The 23,414-nt window shown below is 47.7% G+C and overlaps 2 protein-coding genes across 3 annotated transcripts in view; one reads left to right on the plus strand and one right to left on the minus strand.

Moving 5' to 3' along the window:
* Positions 1–6,384, plus strand: part of LOC144120716 (high affinity nerve growth factor receptor-like) — a 121,372-nt gene extending 114,988 nt beyond the window's left edge. The window contains exons 11-15 of the mRNA XM_077653373.1: positions 1,587–1,893; positions 3,500–3,590; positions 3,680–3,826; positions 4,850–5,008; positions 5,958–6,384. Coding sequence (XP_077509499.1) covers positions 1,587–1,893; positions 3,500–3,590; positions 3,680–3,826; positions 4,850–5,008; positions 5,958–6,143 — 890 coding nt within the window. The 3' untranslated portion in view covers positions 6,144–6,384. The remainder of the gene's footprint in view (positions 1–1,586; positions 1,894–3,499; positions 3,591–3,679; positions 3,827–4,849; positions 5,009–5,957) is intronic.
* Positions 6,385–16,549: 10,165 nt separating this feature from the next.
* LOC144120719 (tyrosine-protein kinase CSK-like) overlaps positions 16,550–23,414 on the minus strand; it is a 30,208-nt gene continuing 23,343 nt past the window's right edge. The window contains exons 13-14 of one of the 2 annotated variants that reach the window (XR_013312480.1): positions 19,824–21,679; positions 16,550–19,669 (exon numbers count right to left, since the gene is read on the minus strand). Coding sequence is in view for 1 of the 2 variants with exons in the window: in XM_077653375.1 (XP_077509501.1) it covers positions 21,629–21,679 (51 nt within the window). In the remaining variant the exon portion in view is untranslated. Of the gene's footprint in view, positions 21,680–23,414 lie in introns of both variants that reach the window. The other variant, XM_077653375.1, reaches the window with a different exon arrangement.

Genomic DNA, 23,414 nt, shown 5'->3' on the forward strand with positions numbered 1-23,414 from the left:
CCAAATATTCCCACTATCACTGTGCATGGTTGTCGGGCACTGAGGAGAAAGTTAAGTTGACATACATCAATTGATTACCGCGTTTTGACCACAAAGACCCAACTTTAATTGAAAACGGAATTTTTATGAGACAGAAAAGGACACAAAATAAAATGCAGGTGTCGCCATCGCCGGCAGGTTTCGCAAGTAAACAGTAAGCGCCTGCGCACTTTCCAGCGCACATCTCAGAGGCTAGACTACACCGCCATTTACTTCAAGCCAGTGGTCGCAGAGCCCTTTTCGGTGCAGGCGCCGTGACTTGAAATGGAGTGGAGGGAAAACTGCTAAATGCAATTTTCGCAGCAACGATTGCTTCTTATTTCTGCTGGAAAAACATCAACATAAACTGGAAAAGCCGTAGAATTCGTTTTTTTTTATTCGAAGAACCAACAGGGAATGGAAACAGGCAACTGACGCGGCACGAAGTGAGTGGACGGACACAGAGCGTCTGCCCCTCCGTCCTGTCTCAGCTGCGATGTGCCCTTACCGGTTCAATATGTACCGGAGAGCTCGACGAAGTGCCCTTTTGCAGTTGAACGGAGTTATCAGATTCATTTTAAGAGTTCTGTTCTCAGTGCAAGCAGCTTTTTTGTTTCTTCTTATTGTAAAATGGTAATGGATCAACCTAGACCAGCGTCCCAGTGTTAAAGCAACGTGTCGAGTTGGAACCATTATCACGACGACGCCACTTCACTCGCCTAACCTTATTTCATAAACTGTATCATCATTCCACCCTCCACGGTATTTTCTTCTTGCCACCACCTACAGTCTTCCTGCGCAATGACTAGGATAACAAAGCAAAGCACATAACGTTCCAGTCATTCCTTTGCGCAAGCAAATTCACTCCTCGCACAATAATAGAGCCGAATAACTTGCCATTACAACAGGCTACTGAAGTTAACTTACTTTTTTTTCAAAATTTGTTCCAACAAAGCAATGTGTCCTAGCAGATTTTGTATTACATATTGTTATCGTATATGCATTATACTTTTTTGTGTATGAAGTGTTAAGTGAATTGGTGCATACACCCCCTGTACAGATTTTTTTTGTGTCCGTAGCGGTTTTGTGTATGTGCACTATTAGTTATATTCCATACTTTTACTGTATTATATACTAGTTTTATTTCTAGGGACTGTACTGTATTTTTAATGTACAGTACTCACGGATTGAAATAGGACATTCGGAGCGCTAGCCTTGCAGTGCCACGCAGGCATGTGGTAAACCACAGGCCGGCTCATTGGCTACTGGAAGGAACAATTCTGCTTTGTAGATGTTCTCCCTCTCGCGCCATACCACAATGCACCACATTGGTTCCATGAGCGTCTACGGGCGGCGCTCCATGAAGCGACGGCCACGCGCTCCGAATGTCCTATTTCAATCCGTGAGTACTGTACATGTTTGTGTTCCCCCTTTCCACTGTAATACCCTCGCACAAGGGCTTTTAGGGAGTTGAAATAAATAATCGAAAAGCTCGAATTTGCCCTCCGTGTCCCTTTAAACATGCATGTCACATCGTTTTCAAAATCCCGCGGCGTGTTTGTGCGCAGTGGTGCGGCACATCGCGCGCGAGAAGATCAGCTTTATCCAGTCGCTGGGCGAAGGTGCGTTCGGACGCGTGTTCCTGGGCACCGTCGACTACCTGAGCCCCGACGAGCCGACGACGCTGGTCGCCGTGAAAACCCTCAAGGACGCCGCGGTCGAAGAGGCACGCGTAGACTTCGAGCGAGAGGCCGAGCTGCTCACCAACCTGCAGCACGCCAACATTGTGCGCTTCTACGGCGTCTCCACCGACGGCGACCCGCTCATGATCCTCTTCGAGTACATGGAACACGGGGATCTCAACAACTTCCTCAGGTGAGCCACCCCTTCCTTGCCGCTTTTACAAGTCTTGAAGGGCAAATGAGGAGCTTCTAGAATTCGAGCAGCTTAAAGGGCACCCGCACCACTTTTTGAGAATTCCGTGATATTCAAGGACTGAAATCTTTATAGGCTGTAAGTAACTCATGCCAAGTTGTTTTGCGCTAGCATTTAAAACTTTGAGGTAATTGACAATCAAATTTTAGACTTCTCCTCACAGCACCGCACGAGTGCGGAGAAGCTCGCTGCGACGTCGCAGATGGTAAGATATTAAACTTCCGCTACCGTCAACCGCACCTTGCCGTACGTCGTTGGATGCTGCTAAACAATACTCGATGCGCTTTGCCTTCGGTGGCGTTGGTTTTCTTTCTTCAAAGCAGGCGTTTATGCGTTGGAAATGTGCCGGTATCCCCCCACACACACAAACACTTGGCGCTGTGCGCTGTGGAGAAGCTTGAAGGCCCTCGCACATATAATCGGTTATTTGAAACTCACTAGTCTAAAAGGATTTCGCATACTTCGCCTGCAAGGTTCACACATTCGACCCGTTTAAGCTCGTCGATTTCGAAAACAACTCCAGTTGCCCTTTAACCCCTTAACGGACACATTTTTTTTAATGGCACCGAAATGGTCATTTAGTACCCGTAACCAAGTTTAGTACCTGTCAGCAAACCAAAAAATGCTTTGGATGAACCCTACTAGCATTAAACCGGACACAGAGTGGTAGAAAACACACAAGCTGGACTCTCCGTGAGTCAGATATGATAGTCAGCTCATGACCGGCCTGGCTTGTCCAAACCACTAGGGCGTTAAGGGGTCGAATGTGTGAAAGCAGCAGGTAAAGCATGCGAAGTCTTTTCGGGCTAGCGATTAAAATGGCAGCGTTATAGATGAATAGAACTGCGGCGGTTTTCAGGCTTCTCCGCAGCTGACAGCCGCGGGTAAGAAGCCCGATGATGGCAACATCTGAAGCGGTGGTACATTTCCAACGCAGAAACATTTGCTCAGAGGACGAAGACCAACGCCACCGAAGGTAAAGCACCCCAAGCGTTGTTTGACAACATCGGACGACGCACGGCAGGATGTGGACGAAGGCAGCAAAAATCTGCATCGCCACAGACAATGGCGTCATCTACTAGTTTCTCGGCACTCCTCCAATGCCGTGAGAAGAAGCCTAAAGGCATTAACCGGCGATAACGTCATCACTTCAAATGCTAGCGCAAAACAACTCGGTGTAAGCTTCGTGTAAGCTCGGTGTAAACAGCGTGTAAGCTTCATACATTCGAATCATCGAATCTCGTAGAATTCTAAAAAGAAAAGCGTTCCAGCTTCCTTTTAATGGCAGCCTTCAGTACCGGCAAGAAAGCGTTGGAACCACTAATATCTGAGGCACTTGTCCTGTACAGGGTCTGAGAAGGGATCATCGCCGAATGTGGAGTGCTCGATATGTCCAGCTACCGTAACAGCTTTTGGTGGGTATGAAGACATGTGGGTGAATAGTGCCACTGTTGCGGCTACCGCAACGCATTTTTCTGACAGGCTTATGAGCCTTTACTCTCCACGAAACGCTTGCAATCCGTGAAACACAATTCCGTAACCGCAGGGACCGTGGCCCAGACCGGTCTGTGCTTGATCCGGGTGCCAAGCCAGTCGCCCCACTGACAAGGGCGGACCTACTGAAGATATCCACCCAGGTACGCGACGATTCTCCGAGACTTCGGGGGCATTTTGTAGCGCGCAACAGTCCTCAGTGTCAGGCCTGACGTTCCGACTGGTGGCGCAGGTCGCAGCGGGCATGGAGTACCTGGCGTCGCAGCACTTCGTGCACAGAGACCTCGCGACGCGCAACTGTCTCGTCGGCGACATGCTGGTCGTCAAGATTGGCGACTTCGGGATGTCGCGGGACGTCTACAGCACAGACTACTACAGGGTGGGTGTCCCAGCAACTGCACCGGAACGTGCTTGCGTTTGAAATTAGCCCGTCTGTACGGGCCGATCAGGGTTCGGGTGACGCAGCAACTTTTCTTCTGATAGTGCAGCCGTGCTGCACCGCACATACTCTCCAAGATTATTTGCGTCTGTTACCTATCGGCGCGCCGTGCGTCATGTTCACGCGCCCTCCACGCGGATCGCATGCGTCAGCGGGAAGTTTTCTGTCACAGTGGTTGCTCTCTCTTCCGCTAGGGGCGCTGGTCGCATTGGCTTCACTCAAGGTTATTAGTGACTAGAGTAGTTTGGTTTGTGAGGGTTTAATGTCCCAATGCAACTCAGGCTATGAGGGACGCCGTAGTGAAGGGCTCCGGACATTTCGACCACCTGGGGTTTCTTTAGCGTGCACTGACCTCGCACAATACACGGGCCTCTAGAATTTCGCCTCCATCGAAATTCGACCGCCGCGGCCGGGATCGAACCCGCGTCTTTCGGGTCAGCAGCCGAGCGCCATAACCACTGAGTCACCGCGGCGGCTGTTGACTACAGTAGTGGTTTGGGCTTGTTGGTCTGACTAGAGGAAGCAGAGTGCAACGACGAGGACGAACACAGAAGCTGACAGGACAGACGCCTGTCCTGTAAGCTCTTGTGTTCGTCCTCATCTTTTCGCGCTGCTTCCTCTAGTGTATTACTGACGCCGGACGCCCGTGTCCTTGACAGATGGCCCCAGTTATGCTAACGCAGTATGCCTTCCTACTGCGTCTCGTTAATCTGACTCTCTGGTGTGTCGAGGCAAGAGGGCCCCCAAAATGCCTCCACCTCAGACAGCTATGCTTCGAACAACGGATGCTCTGTGACCTTGAGAAATGGTCGTAGAAAAGTGCTAACGAAGTAAGACACACTTAAACGAAACGCACTGCACGCACAGGACTTGTACGAATAGCACGAAAGAGCTGCCATGTCGGTGATTCGCACATGGGGTATCCGTATCCAGAGCAGCGGGTTTTAACTTGCCTTGCCGCAGGTGGGGAGACACACCATGTTGCCCATCCGGTGGATGCCTCCAGAGAGCATCCTCTACCGCAAGTTCACCGTCGAGTCGGACGTCTGGAGTTTCGGAGTCGTTCTCTGGGAGATATTCTCGTTCGGCAAGCAGCCCTGGTACGAGCTGTCTAATCACGAGGTATGCCATCCTTATTCATATGTCATTAGCCTCAGTACATTGTTTTATCTTGCTTTGTTCGCGAGTATTCAGGGCCCTTCGCCTATACTTTCAAGCTCAAAATCGGCAGGCAGCCGCTGCATGTTACCGAGAAATGTCGTTATTTTATTTTAAAATCATGCTACGCAATCCGCAACGTAGCTAGGGGTTACGGATCTTCGAAGTTAATTACTCTGGCACTGCACGACAGTAGCGTCCCATAGTTGTCCTGGCGGAATGTGGCTGCAACATGCAACAGCCAGCTGTGCACATGAGCACGGCTGGTGTCGAGGGGAGCGCTTCCTCGAAAGGGGGGGGGGGGGGGGGGGGGGACTGGTTTCTTGCACACTGGCCCTGTTACCACCGGCCGACCTCTCCGCCTTTCTTTCATTAAAATTCCCTTTTTCTTTCGTTGTCATCGGTGGACGCCGCCAACCGCTTCGAAACACCTCTTGGACGCTCTGTGCGTGCATTTGTAGGAGTTTAAGCTCCTGTAAGGAAAAGTTCGGTAGCAGCCATACAGCAGGTTACTACAGTGCAGGAAAAATATAAGTAAAGCTTGCCTCACAGCAGCTTTTTGATCCCGTTCACTGCATTTTTATCTATACAGAAACGTGAAATAAACATTGAAATTGAAATAAGTTCTCAGATACTGCACTGTAATAACGCATTACCGAGTACCGTAATCGTGATGTGAGGATCTTCTATTTAATTACATGTCTGCGGCTCTTCCGACTTCGTGGGCGGGTAGTCGAGAGAGAGACAGGAAACTGGCTTTTCTAGAAGGGTATATGCTTGGGCTTGTTGGTTCATAACTTCAAGGTGAAAAACGTAGCGCAAAGAATCGAATGTCTGTCTTTCTGTGTCCTCGATTCTTTGCGCTACGTTTTTCACCTTGGCTTTTCTAACGACTTAACCGAACTACGTGCAGGTGATCCAGCAAGTCACCAGCGGCAAACTGCTGACCAAGCCCGACGGGTGCCCCGAAGAGATCTACCAGATGATGCTGACCTGCTGGAAGACGCAGCCGCAGGACAGGTGCCCCATCAAGCTGCTGCACTCGCAGCTGGAGCATTTCTGCAAGGCCGAGTCGGAATACCTGCCCGTCATCGAGTGATAAACCGCTCTCCACCTCCTTACACCGTTGTGACGGGAGCGCGCATTGCCCCCCGTGTGCGCTCACGATATTCGGGACGGTCGTACTCCTGACGCGGGTGTCCGCTCCAACACCCGGCGCACCCTGTACCCGACACCACGCTGTCTACCTCCGACTTTTGCAGGAGCTTACAGTTTTCCCCTCACGAAAGAAAACTTAAGCACGGCAGCGGAAAGGGAACAAGGCGATGACTCTTCTGTGATTGTGATCAAGGCGGAAAGCTGGGCTAGTTGGTGTTTCATCATGAATTAAAAGACTAGCGCATATAACAGAGACACAGACAAAGAAGTAGACAGGACGAGCGCTCGTCCTGTCTACTTCTTTGTCTGTGTCTCTGTTATATGCGCTAGTCTTTTAATTCTGTGATTGTGACACGCGTTTTAACCCTGATTTCAGTTGGAACCACCCCCACAGGTCCGTCAAGTTTGTCAGCTGCGGCACAAAATGGTATCACTTGCGATTGGCATTGGGAACCACAAAAAGAACGCCGAGAACTTGGCTTCGCTGAGAAAATTTAGGCCGCAGGTGGAACCGCATCCGCCGCTGCATCTGAGGCCAAGTTTGGAAGACCACATTCTTTGAAGAAAAGGCTTTTGAAGAAAGGACTATCAACGACAAGGAGGCTTCGACAGTCCGGCGAAGCGCATCTACGGATTTACCTTACCATAAAAAGACGGGTACTTTTGCGGAACGCCTTCTTTATCTGTCGAAAGCGGGCGCGTGGACCTTCGGAAGAGATCAGCAGTTAAGGCACTTGGCGCCCTACACGGGGTATCGACACTGAGCGGCTGGCAAGATCTTCCACAATCGCACGTTGCGGTTTCACGTTGTCACTGCATTCGCGGCATAGCGCAGCGCGCATGACAATGTAGCTAGGTTATTTATGACGTCACAGAGGCCTTCACTGGTAAGCGTGACAGGAGCAACGTGCGTGATAAGCGTTTCGTCTAATATGCTGCCTCTTTTCAGGAATGGTGGTCTACCATACAAATACGAGAGGAACTGTGAACTAACCAATCGCAGAATCGCTTGCTTTCATACGAAACCTGTTGCCAACATTTTTGCTGGATGACAACGACGCATTCAGTTATCTCCCCTTGTGTTCGATTCGGATTAGCTGCGGATTCGGATATAGTGACGCAGATGTGTTGCCGGATGCCCCGAATGCATGACGTTCACACTCGTATGCCTTGCTGCTGTGCCTCGGTGCAAAAAGTAAAAAAAAATCAAACATGAACCATAAATAAACCAACGTTCGAACACGAACGCGAGCGAAGAAGAATTGAAGAATGACGTTTCCTCCGGCTCTTTTGAGCCACCAGCCTCTACTCACCTACTTAAAGCAGCGACCCGGACGTGGGAGGATTATTAATTTTCCCCTCTCTGTTGTCAAGGAACGCAATGTTGTCATAAAAAGAAATTAACTATCAAATATGCCGAGAAAGACGGCTTCGATGTCTACTTTCAACATCACTGAACGGCGCTTGGAACGAAACAGCTGCTAACATAAGATAAACAACGAAGGCTGGCACTGGATCGGCATTGAAGCAAGAACAAGATTCGTCACTTGATAGAAAGACTGCCACTTACAAGAAAGAATAAAAACGCATAAAACGCAAGGTCACTTGTGATGGCTACATACCGCGACAAACATTGCAAAAATTCTTACGAAGTTCATGTTTTTCATCGGGATGCTGACGTACGCTGTTCAAGAGAATGCACACGTCGAAGCTCTAGGCAGCAGCTCAGCGAGTGTGCTAGGTGGACGTATACCAACAAAAACCCAACGGGCACTGAAACTACACTGGACGTTCAGTGGACGTTCACAGGACGTCCCACACATCCCCAGGACATCCAAGGGAGCTGCAGTGCCCATTGGAAAGTCATGCCGATTAGCTATACGCGTGTTCCAAAACAAGTGGAGCATCGTCGTACATCGCTACATACCCATCGTGTGGAAGAGACGTCGTCGTTCTGCGTGGATATCATCCTTTGCAGTGTCGAAAACAGCACGGGGCTTGACGTCCGGACAGCGTGCTGGCTTGTGCGTGGAACAGCGGGCGTCACAGGGAGCTTGTGTGATGAGTACTGTGCGGCCGTGTAGCGCAGCTTTCGGCGGAAAAAAACTTTTCTACGTGCATCGATACACCCATTATAGTTCCCACAGTCATTCCTTGTTCTGTTCGTGCTTCAGCTGTGCTCGCGAACGCTCCAAAGAGGACTCCTGCCGCGAAAAAAGTGTGTTCTCGTACGTGCGCGCCCAATCGCGCAGGCGTATTGCTATTGGCCGCGCCTCGGGACGCCATATAGTGCTTTTATTTTCTGATGTGCATCCGGGCGGTTGGAGGACCATACATTGCGTTTGCATGGGACGACCATGAAACGAAGAAAAGTTGTTTACGTCGTTTACGCTTCTGGGTGTACACACATAAATGTACAAAACGTGCTTGTCGTGGTGTCTGTGTTGAGCGGCGGCGACACGTCGCTCGTCTTTGCCTGCTTGTTCATCCGTCCTAAGTAGTAAGTACGCACATCGCGACGGCGTAATCGCGCAGACGCCCCGTCAACATGCTAGAAAGGCAGCGGCAAGAACTTCTTACTTAGGTGTTAACCGATATATGCCTACGTGGGATGCAATTCAAAAACGAAGCCCCCCCAATGATGCCCTCCAGCCAATTTCGTCTACCGATTGTCATGACGTCATGGGTAAACCGGTTAATCCATGATTCATCCCTTTTCGCCTGCCAGCCCCAGGGATATCACGCTAAATTGTGCAAAGGGTTTAACTGGGACGTGATGAGGACCTCCTTTGGGGGGGAAAATGCCATTGCGTTCTTGGGTTGTGTGTTATATTAGTGCCCTACGTGTAGGACGCTCCTTTTTTGCGCAGTAACTCTAAATGTATTAGATAAAAAATTGCGCCAGCTAGTGTAGGTTGAAGCAGCTGGAACCACTTCCTGCGCAAACGTTTCGCTGTGTGCGTTCAGAAAGCCGCGCCAGTCTTCTCTGGAAGCAGATTCGACGGCATCGACTGTATGCATTGCCAGGCTTTCGCAGTGTCATGAGAAAGCCACCACGCGTGATGAGAAATGTGACACTGGAGTAGATGTAAAATGTTTCATGCTTTACCACGCGCAAGAGGTAACGCATTTACCTATAGTGTCCAACTTCTTCGCAGAAAGGCTTAAAAGTGGGCATTTAGAGAAATATTTCCATCAATAAAAGGATAATTCTGAAGTGAAATAATCATTTTAAATAAAAATACATCAAGTTTCTGTGTTTCCTGAGGATTATGCCCCTGATCTCCACTAGGTGGCTGGATGACGCATTCCCGCTTTCCGAAGTGGGCGCAAGTGAAGCCACCGGAAGTTTGGTGGCATATGTCCCGGAAGTTCGGTGTAATACAAAAGTCGTGTCTCTCGCTCTTCCGTTCTCAGTTTTTCGCGTTGTATGCTGTAATATCACAGGAATAAGCAAGCTCAACGTGAGAAATGTGTGCATTGTTTGGGGAGCCCTGTAATTTTGGAGAAACCGAAGACAACAGGCATGCTGGTCTCACCAGGCCGCGGCAAAGGGGCACGTGCATTAAACACTATTTTCTGATCTGGTTCTTGTCTTCCGAGCATAATTAGGACAAGTAGTGGAATGGCGATGAGTCTAGGTCATCTTAAGGCAATGGCGCGGAAATCCTGACACTCGAAGAGCCACTCGTTATACAGCTGCCGCTGTTTCAGTTTCGGGTTGGTGGCGGACGATGTCTCTTCTCATTGATGGCAGGTGATGTTTATCGCTTTAGAGTGTCATTTACATTCCAGACGTGCTTTAAATCTAACTCTATAGCACAACCACATTTCATTTACACAGCACGAGAGAAACGACTGACGAGAAAGACGAATGCAGCAGCGCATGTGACAAGTGCTGTAAGAAGTCAACTGCACCAGGCATCCCGAATAAAAGCCCGTTCAGGCATAATTTGCTGCAGTACGAAACAGTACTTGATACACTCCGTCGAAAAAACAGTACCACATACCTTTTGGACGCGCTAATGTGAGCCAGCAGAACACCGACGGCACCTCACCAGATTGTGGCCTCGCCCTCGCTCCGGTTAGGTCTAAACATAATTCGGTAAAGCGGTCACTGCAAAGTCGGCTGCCTAATGAAGGTTTCCACCTATTCTTTCTTAAATTTCTCCCCCACTGATAGTATAACTTTGGCTTCGAGCGCGACAACGTGCATCACAACAAAGAGCAAAGTTGGAGACGCAAGCGCAACGGGACGACACAGAGCTGAGCAGACGAGGCTCCGTACGCACTGTGTGTAGCGACGTTCTGTCGTCTGCTAGTGTCGTCCCATAGCGATGCAATGGACCCTTATTTTTGAAACGCCTTTCCCAAGGACTTTGCTGCTCTCCTCATGCAGTTGACGGCGCAACAGGTAAGCATTGTCATGAAAAAAGACGAGAACGTCGAAAAGACGAAATGCTAAGTGGAAAACAAAAACTAAAGCTGAAAAACCGTGCTGAGGTCCGATTTCGTGCACTGCCAAAGGCTGACTTCTGGGACATGCCGCCCAAATTTCGCTGGCTTCACTTTCGGGCGCCCGATGCGGCTTCCAGCCTCCTAGTGGAGATCAGTGGTTTAGGCATGTACAGATCAACGATTTAAATGTTTAAAGGGACGCTGATGACAGACTGGAGTTAACCCGTAACAGTAGAACGACGTTATAAAGACAAAGGGGACACTCTTGCCGAAAACGGAGCTTTTATAAACAATACAGCCGTCGCGTCACCGGCAGATTTCGCAAACAGACTGCATGCGCCGACATTGAAATTTTGAAGCGCATCCCACAGGATACGCTGCACTGCCACTCGCTTCAAAATGGTAGCCACCAGTCCTACTTCGTGCGGACCACAGAGCACTTCATCCTCCGCGGGAATGTCGGGAAGACAAGGTTTCGGGTTTGGCTTGGCTAGTGTTGGGCCGAAAGCGTCGATTGTGCTGCGAAATTAGTAGCGCCACGATGCTCTCGCTCCTCTGTGCGCAGAATATGTTACTACTATACTGCATTCTTTGCCTCTTCAATAGATTTAAAGCGAATGAAAGTTCGGGTTTAGGCTGGCATGGAAACTTGAACAGCATTTTTTTTTTTAGGTTTGCCTCGAGAAGAGTCGAATTTTTATGCTGAATCCACGTTTTATGCCCAAGGAAGCCAAGTCAGGTAAGAAACGCTGTCTTCCCGACATTCCTGTGCCTTTCCATGGCGGATGAAGTGTAGTGCCGCCCGCTATCTTTCTCTCTATGGTGTGGACATCACTATACATCACGAGTTTGAATCGAAAGGCGGGTAAACTTTTAAATTCAATTTTCTCAGCCATGAATGTATTTTTTTTGTTCCTGTTGCCGGACAAACATTAACATACCCGGAAATAGACAGAGAATCAATTTTATTGCGAGAAGTAAGGATTCAGTTGCCCTCAGTGTCCTTTTAACACTGCCGAACCAGCGACGTAGACCGAATTTTTTCCTTTTTTTTGTTTTTGACTGAGGTCCGTCCCGTTCTTGACAGAGCAAAGAAACTACGTCCTTTATATAGGGCATACTACATGCTTGGCAAGGGTCCAGGGTGATCCGCAGCCTGGTTATCAATGTCTGAACACTTATCAGATTCAAACTTCCATAGTCAAGCCCACGTTGTAACAAACCTGACGGTCACGCGGATTGCGTTCGTTAAATCCGATGTTCGCTGTAATTGGATACCTCGAATGGAGCCAAAAAAAAAATAAGTCCGCCAAAATTTGCGTTTATGTCGTAAAAACTGCGTGTGCGCGTCTGTATACTCAACGCAGACCCTACCACGATGCTTTACAGGCTCCCCATGGCAGTCATGTTCTCGCCGAGACCCTTGCTGCCTACAATCTGCTTTAGTAATGGCACAAACTAATTGCGGTTGAGACGTCCACGGTAGCTGGTCGCAGGTCGGCAGCATTAATGAGATTACTAGCAGTGGGAAGTGTACTTTGCGTACAACGGCTTCATCAGAGCACGGCTCAGCGATGTTGTCCGTACGAACGTAGTCATCCGAGGCAACATCCGGCCAGCTATGCATCAACGACGCGCTGCAACAAATCTACATGTGTCTGATCACGCGTGTTTGCGACAACGTCATCTATCGTTCCCGGGCCCATGTAGCAACGAAAGTAGCGCGGCGCACGTGCCCACAAAATGCAACAGCTAAACTGTTATCTGGCGCTACCTGCACGTGGTGCACATAGCACCACAAGAGGTGGAGCCGACTGATTAGCAAACGCATACACGTGACCAGCGTGGCTAGCAATGCATTCAGACTTCCCAAATCCCTACCGTTAGTTGATTCAAGACCATGTGCAGAAGTTCCGCTTGCGGCGCTGCCGGTGTCTCGCGTCCACAGTGCTTCTGCTTCTACTTGCAAACGGGGTGCTTTGCCTATCCGGCCCACACGCAGGCTGTGTCGCTTTTTTGGAGGCATGTTCCTTCCGTGGCGTTGTCGTGGGAGGTGTGCAGCTCTTAGGTCTCCGCGCTTGCAGCAAGCGCGAGTTTTTTTTTTCAATTTCGAGGGCGAGTTTACGGCGCCTCCTCGTTCGCTATAACCGTGTGGCGCGGCCACAGCTGTTCGATTTGTCTGAGACAAACTGCCATTCCCCTAATGCGTATTCTGACGGTAGCACCGCAATAGTTCGTAATAAGCGAGCGTTCATTATATCTGCACTTGTTTTAAGTGGGCTCATATATATAGTAAATCCTACCTATGGGACTTCAATTAAACGACAAAGAATTGCCATTCCCAAAAGATAACCAGAAAGGGAAATTATCTCCCAATATAACAAAATGCTTGATCTAACGAAACATTTTGCAGCTCTTTTTTTTATATAAGTGCAGGCTCAGTTTGGGAGTGAACAGTCAGAACAACGTGGTGCTCAAAAGAAGGCAGGAGGGAGAGAGGAACATTAAGTGAACGTACATACGACCGGAGCCCAAAGTTGGAAGAGCCCAAAAGGGGAAAAAAAAAAGCTGGAGCACAGAAAACTCGTGCACACCGTTTCCACAGACCTTTCCACTGTTTGTAGAAAGAAATCTATAAACAGGTGCTCTTTGCATTGTCGCGAAATGGGAAGGAAGCACTTTTCTGATCGACTGGGCGATAATGAAACCTTTTGAGAGACCGGCGCACACGCCAGTAAGTGGAATATCCATTTAATGCATTCTTGCTATTTTTATGTACTTTTTTGTTGCTCGCGGCGATGTATGTCTTGTTACGATTTGCCCTGAATAATTATAACTGTTTTTACTTTTTTGCCTTGCACTGCGCGTTGTATTTAACAAATTGTTCTTATCGTTCTTAATCCGTTATTTTGCCTCCCTTGCTCAATGCCCTTCTGGGCCCTGTAAGGTATTTTGAATAAATAAATAAATGCGACAGCATTATGACCCGCTTTTGGCCAAGTCGGCGAAAAGTCGAGGAAAGAGTAACTGTTGTAATGAAATTTTACAGCCACAAATATATTATTTCAATGGCAGGAGAGAACAATTAATTAAAGGAGCTCAAGTTAAAGAGAACAAATAAAAACTAATCCGCAGAAAGTACTCACTGCATGCGCGGTTGTAAATAACGCAATCCTTTTCTGACATTTGTTACTTTATGCGCTAAACATTCTTCCCCACATTTTCACCTGATTAAACTACAATTAAGGTAAAATTTTGCCCATCACAGGGTTTATATGTTGCATTCTGGGTTGGGTGAAATGGGCAACAGTGGATCGCGCATATTAACCTGCTGGCGTTTTTTCTAGCAACCCCTAGGATTCATATCTCGATACAACCGTTTATTAACTCACCACCTGCTGCTTTTCTCCGCGCCACACAGCAGCCAAATCACAGCTACAAACCTGTTTATTAAATCTTATAAAGAGGAAGCTTTATTAAACGTCCCGCCTTGCAGGTCCTAACAACTTCGCGATTTCTTTCAAGGCGCGCAACCAGCTTTCTGGGAAAAGGGAGCGATAATAATACCACACTCTATTTCAGAACACAAATCAAGTGTTCAAAATGTGCTTCGTCTTTGAGTTGATCATCTTCACGGCAAGAAGCCAGTGAGGTATGCCAGGAGATGACTGTGGGGTGGGGGTAGACTGAAGGGCGGCGACAGGACAGTAGAAGAGGAGTGCAAGGCATATGGCATGGAGACCAGGGCAGCATGGGGTCAGAGCAGAAGTGGTACGAACAAGGTCTTGCTGGTATAATGAGAGTGCCCGAATTTTACGAAGGGCATGAAGCTGGGAAATATAGGCGAAGGTGTGAGGTGGGGATGGGAGAGTGACAAGCTCCTGTCAGAATTGGAGGTGGTACTGGCAGATGGCTTCTGACAGCGACCGACCGTTGGACCTGAAGCCGGATCCGGGGCAACCATTCATCAGACCATCTCATTCATCGTAGTGGCAAGCCTATCATCTTCCATCCTTTCTGACCATGATCACCGTCAACTTATCCTTCAGAATTCAAGTATATCGGGACGATCGCTCGGTGGCCCCGAGTAAAGTTCGAAGGCGACGAAGCAGCGGGCAGTGGCGCGGGACGGAGCGCTCGCGCTAGGCCCACAGCCATTAAAATCATACTCCTCCTGTCATCATGTCGTCCTGTTCCTTGGCTTGCCACCCAGTATCAATATTATCACTCAAGCTGGATTCGCACGACGATAAGTAGTTATTGTAGACACATTTTGAAATCATATGCTGTTTAGTTAATTGCATTTCTGCTACTGTATAACACATTGTTCTTTGCATTTCTTGATGTCGATTAATATGGACACTACCTGTTGCTGTAAACCACTACTGCCTTGTAGAAGGGGTCATGGGCCTAGTCAAGCTGTCGAGACAGCTTTTAGCTCTTGACCCTTTCCAGGATCCATTATTTCTGGAAAAAGAAAGAATTGAATTGAAAAAATTGAATTGACCATTGGCCCGCGGACCGGGCATCGCCTGACATTCCACTTCTGCTTCTTGAGGTCCGTACTCTGCCCTGGCATAGAGAAAACCCGTACGCATGCACATCTGCTTACCTCCGCCTGCTCAGACCTTCCACTTTGTAGGTGGCGACCATTCGCCTGCTGATCAGGCGTCACAAGACGCCCCAGGTCCTCTCCACTAGATACGTGCGTGACCCTTTCAGTTCGATAATGTGAGGTCGCAATAGATCGCAAGTGTAGAGAGCGCCTGCCGGTACAGCATTGGTTTTGACTACGCACCGGCAGACCGGCGGTCGCCGCTTGCGTCACCGCACCGGCGAGATGCAACAGCAAATGCAAACACGGAGTCAGTGTGAACGTCATGACGACTTTAGGACGTTCTTCTCGGGCTGGCTTGCCAGCCTGGAGGGCGCATCGTCAAAAAAAAAATGCACAAATTTTCTTCGCTTAGGTACCAAGCCCCGAGATAGAATGTCAAATGAGTCATTTTTGAGGATTTTTGACCAATACCGAGTTGCTGGTGGAAGGAATAACTGTGATACAAGCAAATTTCTTCCCACAGTCGCTTTGCTGCTGCTGCCCGGTGCGGCTCGCTAGGCGTCTGCTAGCTGAGCTCCTCTGCTAAAGGCGTCGCGGAAACCAACCACATTTTGTTATGAGATGGCGTTCGCAGTCAAGCGGTGACAACAGTAGTCCTTTTATTACAGTCCTGGCGCTGCCCGCTTCGGCTTCAGTGCCTAGTGATGACCATGGCAGCCAGGGAGCAGTGCAATTCGGCGTCCGTTGTGCCCAAGGGCAGAGCCTACCTGATAGTTGCAAAGGTATGGTTTGTGCTTCAAACTCCCCATGTAAGCGATAATTAACTGCACCAAAGTCTAAAGGCCTCACTATCCCATTCAAGCCATAGCGTTGTTACAGCATCTGTCTTAACACCACGTCTTCAAACATACAGGTTGAGAAAGTCCTGTTCAAAACGCGGCCAGCTGACGTTGGCCATTTTTGGCAAACAACAGAGTTCGATGCCACCTATGGCCTTCAGGGTGAGTATAAAGAGTGTTGCAACTTTTGCGCAGCCTTATTGTAGCTAGACTAGAGCACGTGACATGCACCAACACAATGTTTAAGCCAAACTACTGTCTGAAGTCAAAATATGTATGGGCCACTTTGAAGCTGGTACAATTAAGGACGTCGGCAAAAAAGTGGAAATTGCAGTGCAGATTCTTTTAAGTGCACAAGGTTTCACTGTTTTACTCGAACTGCTGCCACCCTGCCCTTTAGTACTTGGACAAAGAAACCACTCTCAAGTTAGATATACAATCACCTACCCTTAGTAGTATGCAATGCCACCACAAAAGCACTCTGCAAATATGTATAAGCCTGCACCCTGGCAGGAAGTAAAGAGCCTTTAATGTCTCATTTCAAGAGAAAATCACGAGTTCACAACTGCGTGCAGGGCCTGTACTCGACGTCATTTATGGCCAAGAGACCAGTTCTTTGAGCAGAAAAGCAAATTCAAGAAAATAAACTCAAGCGCTGAGAAAAAAAAACAATACGTCCTGCACTCCTCAAAGGCACTACTCATCAGAATGGCAAAGTTGGACGACATAAGTGCTTCCACGAAATCTGTTTATAGAGAAAAATTCATTTTGCAGTTCTCTCAAACCTGGAAATCGTAAGAAGACAAAGGACAGCTAAAGACAGCACAGGAATACAACTCCAGTGATTGTCATAGTTTAGTGACAAAAACATCCTTAGAAAATAAAATTGAAAGATTTTTTTTTTTGGGGTTGGCTGTGCACACTTTCAAACCACAACAAGCATGTTTCCTACAACTAATGCACACGCAGTCGCACAACCTCGCAAGAGGCACACGAAAAGTGCGCCTTCCTAGTCGACAGACAACCTACGTTCATCTAGGCTAATAGTAAAAAATTTTGACAGCACGAACTTGCTGCAACATTCATTCACTAAAAATTCAGGCAATAAAAAAGACATTTCTTCCGTGGCAGGGATTACACAATAACACTAATTATCGCAGAACACATCACACACTCGGGGAATATTTATGGCATAAGATTTCTGCCTCGCAAACACTGTGGCCAGCACTGTTCACAGCACATTTTTTTTTTTGCTCATTATTAAAAAAACACAACTACACCAAGATGTGGCAGGAGGGCATAGGCCACAAACATTGGCCGCAAGCAGGCATGCTTGCCGAATCACTGCAAAATAAATAAACTACAGCACAGTGTCGCTGTGCTATTAACTGTGTAAACTGAAGCCAACAAATTGTTTCTTCAATACAGAAACCTGCAAAGCATTCGTACAGGCTCATGCAACCTTAGAGAAACTGCAGCTTTGGTCAAGTGAAATAGGCAAGCAAATGACATTGGAGTGAATCTACCTATGTTCAATACATATCCTAACCTTGGAGAGTGTTTTACATCACGAGTGTTACATCACACGTGCAATGAATGTAGTTACTGGAGGAAAGCAAACAACACCTTGACATGCATGCAGAAATGCACCCACCAGTTGTAAAAACTTTGGCCTACTGTTCATAGAAACGAGTAATTAATTTAGCAGGCACGATTTCTTGTTCTCAGCATCTCAACATATGTGCTAAGAAGCGTGCAGAGCAAGGAAGACTAGCAGAAGAGCCAGCAAGGTGTCGATATGACTGCACTATGAAACCAGTGCTTAATTTTTATCTCTTAACCTCCCTTCGACTGACAGTTACGCCAAGGATCTACTGATCTTTTCAGCCCCAAGTTCACTTTCCTAGTTCAATCAAGGAATGCACAGCAACCCATACATCCATCTCATGAGAGACATGCCTTAGAATTTGAAGAGTGAAGTAAAAAGGGTGCATTAAAACAAAAATTATTTTTACAGGATGACGCTCACTCCACCTCGCACATTACATATCCAGCCTGAACAGAGCATGTTGAAAACTTAAAGTACTGTGACAGCCAGCTAAATGCCGCTTCTTTCCCCCCAGCTTAAGGAGGTCTTTGCTCAGTGAAGCCAAAAGGAGGATGTAACCTAAACACATATGCTCATAAAGAAAAGGTTGAGCAATTTATAGCTGATATAGATGTTTAAAAGTACGAACACACCGACGAAAAAATGCGTGGCACGCCGCTCGCGACACAAGCCCCACCACGAAAGCGACGGCCATACTGGCAGCGAGGAGTACGTGGGAAAGCGCCGCCGTGCAAAGCTCCATTTATTCCAAAGCAGTCGAAGTTTGTGAATCTGCGGAAGAGCGCGCGGTTCCGCCATCGCCGCTGGCGAGTAACTTTAGTAGGAGCCAAGAGGTGGAGACACAGATGCTCCCGTGACTAAGCCGGGCGGCCCTCATTGGTTGCCCTGCTCCGCGCCACGACGCCATAAATGGCTCCTTGACCCATTCGCTGCGCGGAAGATCAACCCGCCGCCAAAACAGGTTTCGCAGCAAGTGGCTTGACACCGGCGGCGTGCCGTGCGCGTTTTCCCGCCAGTGTGTCCGTACCTTTACACTTGACGTCGCTTTTGTTGATTGTTGCAAGCCAACTTTTGCCCCGAGTTGTCGGCCATTTTCACTGCCACTGACACAGACATGAAATTGGGCATGATTACCGGCAACAGAAAAAACCAAGAGAAGCACATGAGGTCAGACAATGCAAGTTACCAGAAGAAGAAACATTTAGCCACAAGCAAATCGCAACCAAATCCTGGCCAGAAATAGGCACCAAGCGGTAAAATTAACTGGCAAGAGTGAAATGGAAAAGAATGCGAGAGTCTGTAACAACATAGTGCACGTGCACACAACACTATTTGATAACATGTGAACGAAAAAGTAATAGTTTCAGAAGGTGCACTAATGACTTGGTAACAGTACTGTGCACCAGACCATGTCCATTAAATTAATTAACCTCAGTGATCTTTTGACATGCATTGAAGTGTTTCCAATGCAGTTAGCATTTGTGGAATTGATAGCCTGACCACATTGCTGGCAAAGTATGCAAGCACAAGTACTATCGCAATCAAAATGCGGAAAAACATTTCAGTGTAGTCACAAAATCCACCCGCCTGAAATATGCAAGTTATGAGGATGAGGGGAGGTGAATGCTTTACCCGCTTATAACAATACCACCCGACTGGGTCGGTAGGTAGAGCTAAAATAAATTTATTTCTACATACACGTCTCTCTTAATATTTTGATTGCGATAGTACAATTATGCTGCTTAAAGAAAACACATTTCACATCAGTTATAGTGGCCACATTTTTTTGTTCCATTTAGGAATTTTCATTTCCACTCCTAAATTATTGAGGAGCTACAATCCTATCAGTAATAGGCATAAAATGCAGGGCAAATCCAAAATCTATATCTTGCAAAAAACCTACTGCCATCTGTAATGTGGAGAAAGCAGTTTCTAGAGAGCTGCGTAAGACTGTAAAAATGATCCAGAAGATGTCATAGCCAGCCCCTAAGAAGTGAAGTAGACTTTTAATAATTGGTTTTTTGGGGAAAGGAAATGGCGCAGTATCTGTCTCATATAGCACCGTAAGGGAAGGGATAAAGGAGGGAGTGAAAGAAGAAAGGAAGAAGACGTGCTGTAGTGGAGGTCTCCGGTATAATTTCAACCACCTGGGGAGACTTTTCGTTTTTTTTTTTACCACTTGGCTCCATGGCATTAAGCAGAGGTAAAAAGCATTACCAAGCTGTGCACACAGCATCAAACGAGACTCCTGTTCATTTTGGCACAGCACAGAATGAAGCACCTGATATGGAGTAACAAAGAGCTCACGCAAAGTGTACCTTGGTGACTTGCTGGAAACAAAGCAGCGATCCTGATTGCATCTGCCATTCAATCCCGTGAACCAACTTTGTATACAAAAAGTACACAAGCAGGGAAAGGCCACATTTTTGAGACACCACAGAAGCGGACGTAAATGTGAGCCAAGAGTCACAAAAGCAGGTATGTACACTGCGGCAACCTGCTTCAATCATGTACACATGAGCAATTACACACACACACACACAAAAATTATAAGGATGAGGATGTTGAAGGGCCTGGCTGGTTTCAATAAAGCATTAAAAAGAAAAGTGAGCACGTGAGCCATTTCAAACAAGTCCTATTCACCTGCGCTGCAATTATGTATACTTCAATAATAATGAACATCTACCAACTCATCTTCATGGCTCGTGTAGTTCTCAAAACAGTGCACGCAAATATTGTGCCAAACTGCACAAGCCTCCAAATTCACAACAGTTACGATAAAAAAATTAGAAAAGAGAATCCTCCAGCAATGTTCCAAGCAGGACCAGCCCTCACAACTGTATGAGAAAAAGAAGTTGTTGGCAGTTATATTATACGTGTAGATACGCAGATCCATATCAAGCAAATCTAACAGCTAGTGATTCAAGTGATTGTGGCTGGTATAGAAGAAGATATGCACACTCCTTGTCTGCCTCATCAGGTGACCAGGTTATGTTATCTTAAAAAAGAGAAAAGACCATTCAGCCATGTGAAGTGCAGTGGCACTTTGGACAAGAGATAGCTTGCTAGGCTATTCCAAGCTGGATAATATCACCTCAGTCTGAGCAAGACACATTTTACCTGCTCATAGCATATGTTCAGCAGGAGCAAAAGTACACCGTATAGTAGGCAAACCTCAGCAAAAGGACCTGCAGGTACAAACTCCTCTCCATCCAAGTTGAGTATCTCCCCCCGCACAAAGTGATAAGACAGCAATAAAAACAACTCTGCTTCTGCAGAGATGCATGCAGGAGTCATAGGATAAGATAAGAAAAAAAACACAACTATGATGTAAAAAATCGGACGTTGCTGCCCCAGCCTAAACAGTTGCTAAGGGGCCCACAACAGCAGGGGGTGGAAGGCAGTGTGGGAGTCTCCTATGGAGGGGTCTGGGTCTGAAGGTAGGCCGTCACCAAGAGTGCAAAGGCACCCGCCGCCACAGAGATGCGTGTGCGGTGCTCTCCCTGGCTGCTGCCCGATGACTGCTTCTGAACAGCAGCAGCATTCAACGCACTGCTGTCCCACATCTCCCACGAAGCTGCTGCCGCCACAGTTTCAGGGTGGCCAACGTCTGCCTCTCTGTTCACTGCTTCTGGCTGCTGATCCCTTTTCTTGAGACAGGCCTCAGCAGTGGGCTTTCCTGCACCTGCCGGCATGGTTAATGCATTCCCCGGTAGTTCTTGGTCAACACCTGCTTTGGCGAGCTTCGGTGTAGCACTCTCAGCTGCAGCACTGTCAACGCCAGTCACCAATTCGTGGCACACGTGTCCTTGCAACTGCTTTAGAGTAGCAGCGTTGAGAGCAGCAACAGGAGAGTGCTCGGCAATTGCCTCGTCCTGGCCACTAGGAGAGTACAGGGGCTGCCGAGCACAGGTGTCCTCGGAGCGAGAAGTTGCCTCTGAGATGTCACTCGAGGGACGTTGTCAGATGGCATTCTGGGCTTCGAGACGCAGACCCTGCAGCTTGCGCAGCACCTGCACAGAAAGAGACTCAACCCATGATGTGGTTGCAAAACTGCCCCATTTCCTCACCCATGGCTGCTGACAATTGAATCTTCATGACAGGCTTGTGTGGATAACAGCAAATGGCAGAGATTAAGGGGCATGCAAATTTTAAATCGCGAAAAATGGTGAAAAGTTCAGTTTTCTAAAAATCGAAGTATCCATTTGTACAACTAGATCTCGCAGAAATCCAGTGATGGTTGAAAATTGAAAATTGGTTGCTGGGGAAAGGAAATGGCACAGTATCTGTCTCACATCTCAGGGGACACCTGAACCTCACCATAAGGGAAGGGATAAAGGAGGGCCTGAGAGAAGAAAGGAAGAATGAGAAGCTGTAGTGGAGGGCTCCCGAATAATTTTTACCACCAGGGGATCTTTCAAAACAGTTTTATGCCACGCTTTACAGAGTCTGCATGCTTCCTACAAGGTGTAGAAGAGAAAAAAAATTGCAGAAACTAAAATTGTGCGCACCTAGTTTTGGTAGCATCGCTAACCGGCAAAAAAACTTTCATCTGAATCCGCCAAAACATAAGTTTGTGTTGAAAGCTGCACCAAGGGTCTCCTTAAACAGGTCTTAAAAGATTTGCGGAGAGTGCCAAGCAGTCGCAATACCATACTCATGTAAGGGCCGCATTTTTTTAAAATGGTTTTTGACTGGATGCGACCCTTACACAGGACCAGCATTTTCCGTTTATATTTTCTGACTACAGGAGAGCCTTCGACGACATGAATTTTGCGACGAAATATCACAGCCCCAGTGAATCCTTCAAATGAATAATATATTGAAAGCATGAATGATACAACATGCACCTGCAGACTGGTGCCATTTAAACACCCGGCAGGAACTCTAGTATATCTCTTTCTGTAGGGCACAAGACAAAGAGGCATTTTTGCTATTTTTATTTATTTCTATTAGTTACCATATAAACGCGTGTAAGGGCCGCACTCCGTATTCCCAAAGGAAATATTTGAAAAAAAAAATCCGTGTAAGGGCCGCACCCAAAGTTTCCAGGAAACACGCAAGAATAGCCTTCGAAATACATGCGCACAAGAGCTTCGAGGTGCCGCCCATGGACGGCGCCCGAGGCCGCGGGTCATCATCATCATCTTTTCTTCTGCCGCGAGCTTCTGCTACTGTACTTCCGCTATCCGTATCGGCATCGGTATCGCCAGGTCTAACTTTGTTCTGTTTTGGCTGTCAAAGCATGCGTTTTTTGGTGGTTGTGTTAGCGTGGTCGCTCGGCATAGTTGTTGCTCTCGTGCGCTGTCGTTCTTCACTTTTTCATGAACTGCCTCCGAGCATTGTCACTGTTGCACGATGGGCAAGCACCTCAACAGCTACACGGCGGGCTTTAAACTGAAAGTAGTGGAGTTCGCTCTCGAACACGGCAAGCGTGCCGCGGGAAAAAAATTTGACGTGGACGAGAAGTGTGTCCGATGGTGGTGCGGACAAAGGGATGCGTTGAAGAATACCAGCTCCAAAAAGCGTGCTTTCCGAGGCAAGCCATGCAAATTTCCTGAGCTAGAAGAAGAGCTGCTATGCTATTCAATGGAAGTGCGGAACAACGGCTACGCGTTGACAACGGACATGCTGCGCGTGAGGGCACAAGCCTTGGCGCGTGCTAAAAGCACGAGGGCTTCAAGGCTAGTGCCGGCTGGTACGAAGATTTCTGAAGAGGAAGGGCCTATCATTTTGGCGAAGGACCAC

The sequence above is a fragment of the Amblyomma americanum genome, chromosome 2, assembly GCF_052857255.1.
Source record: "Amblyomma americanum isolate KBUSLIRL-KWMA chromosome 2, ASM5285725v1, whole genome shotgun sequence".
Taxonomy (NCBI): Eukaryota; Metazoa; Arthropoda; class Arachnida; order Ixodida; family Ixodidae; genus Amblyomma; species Amblyomma americanum.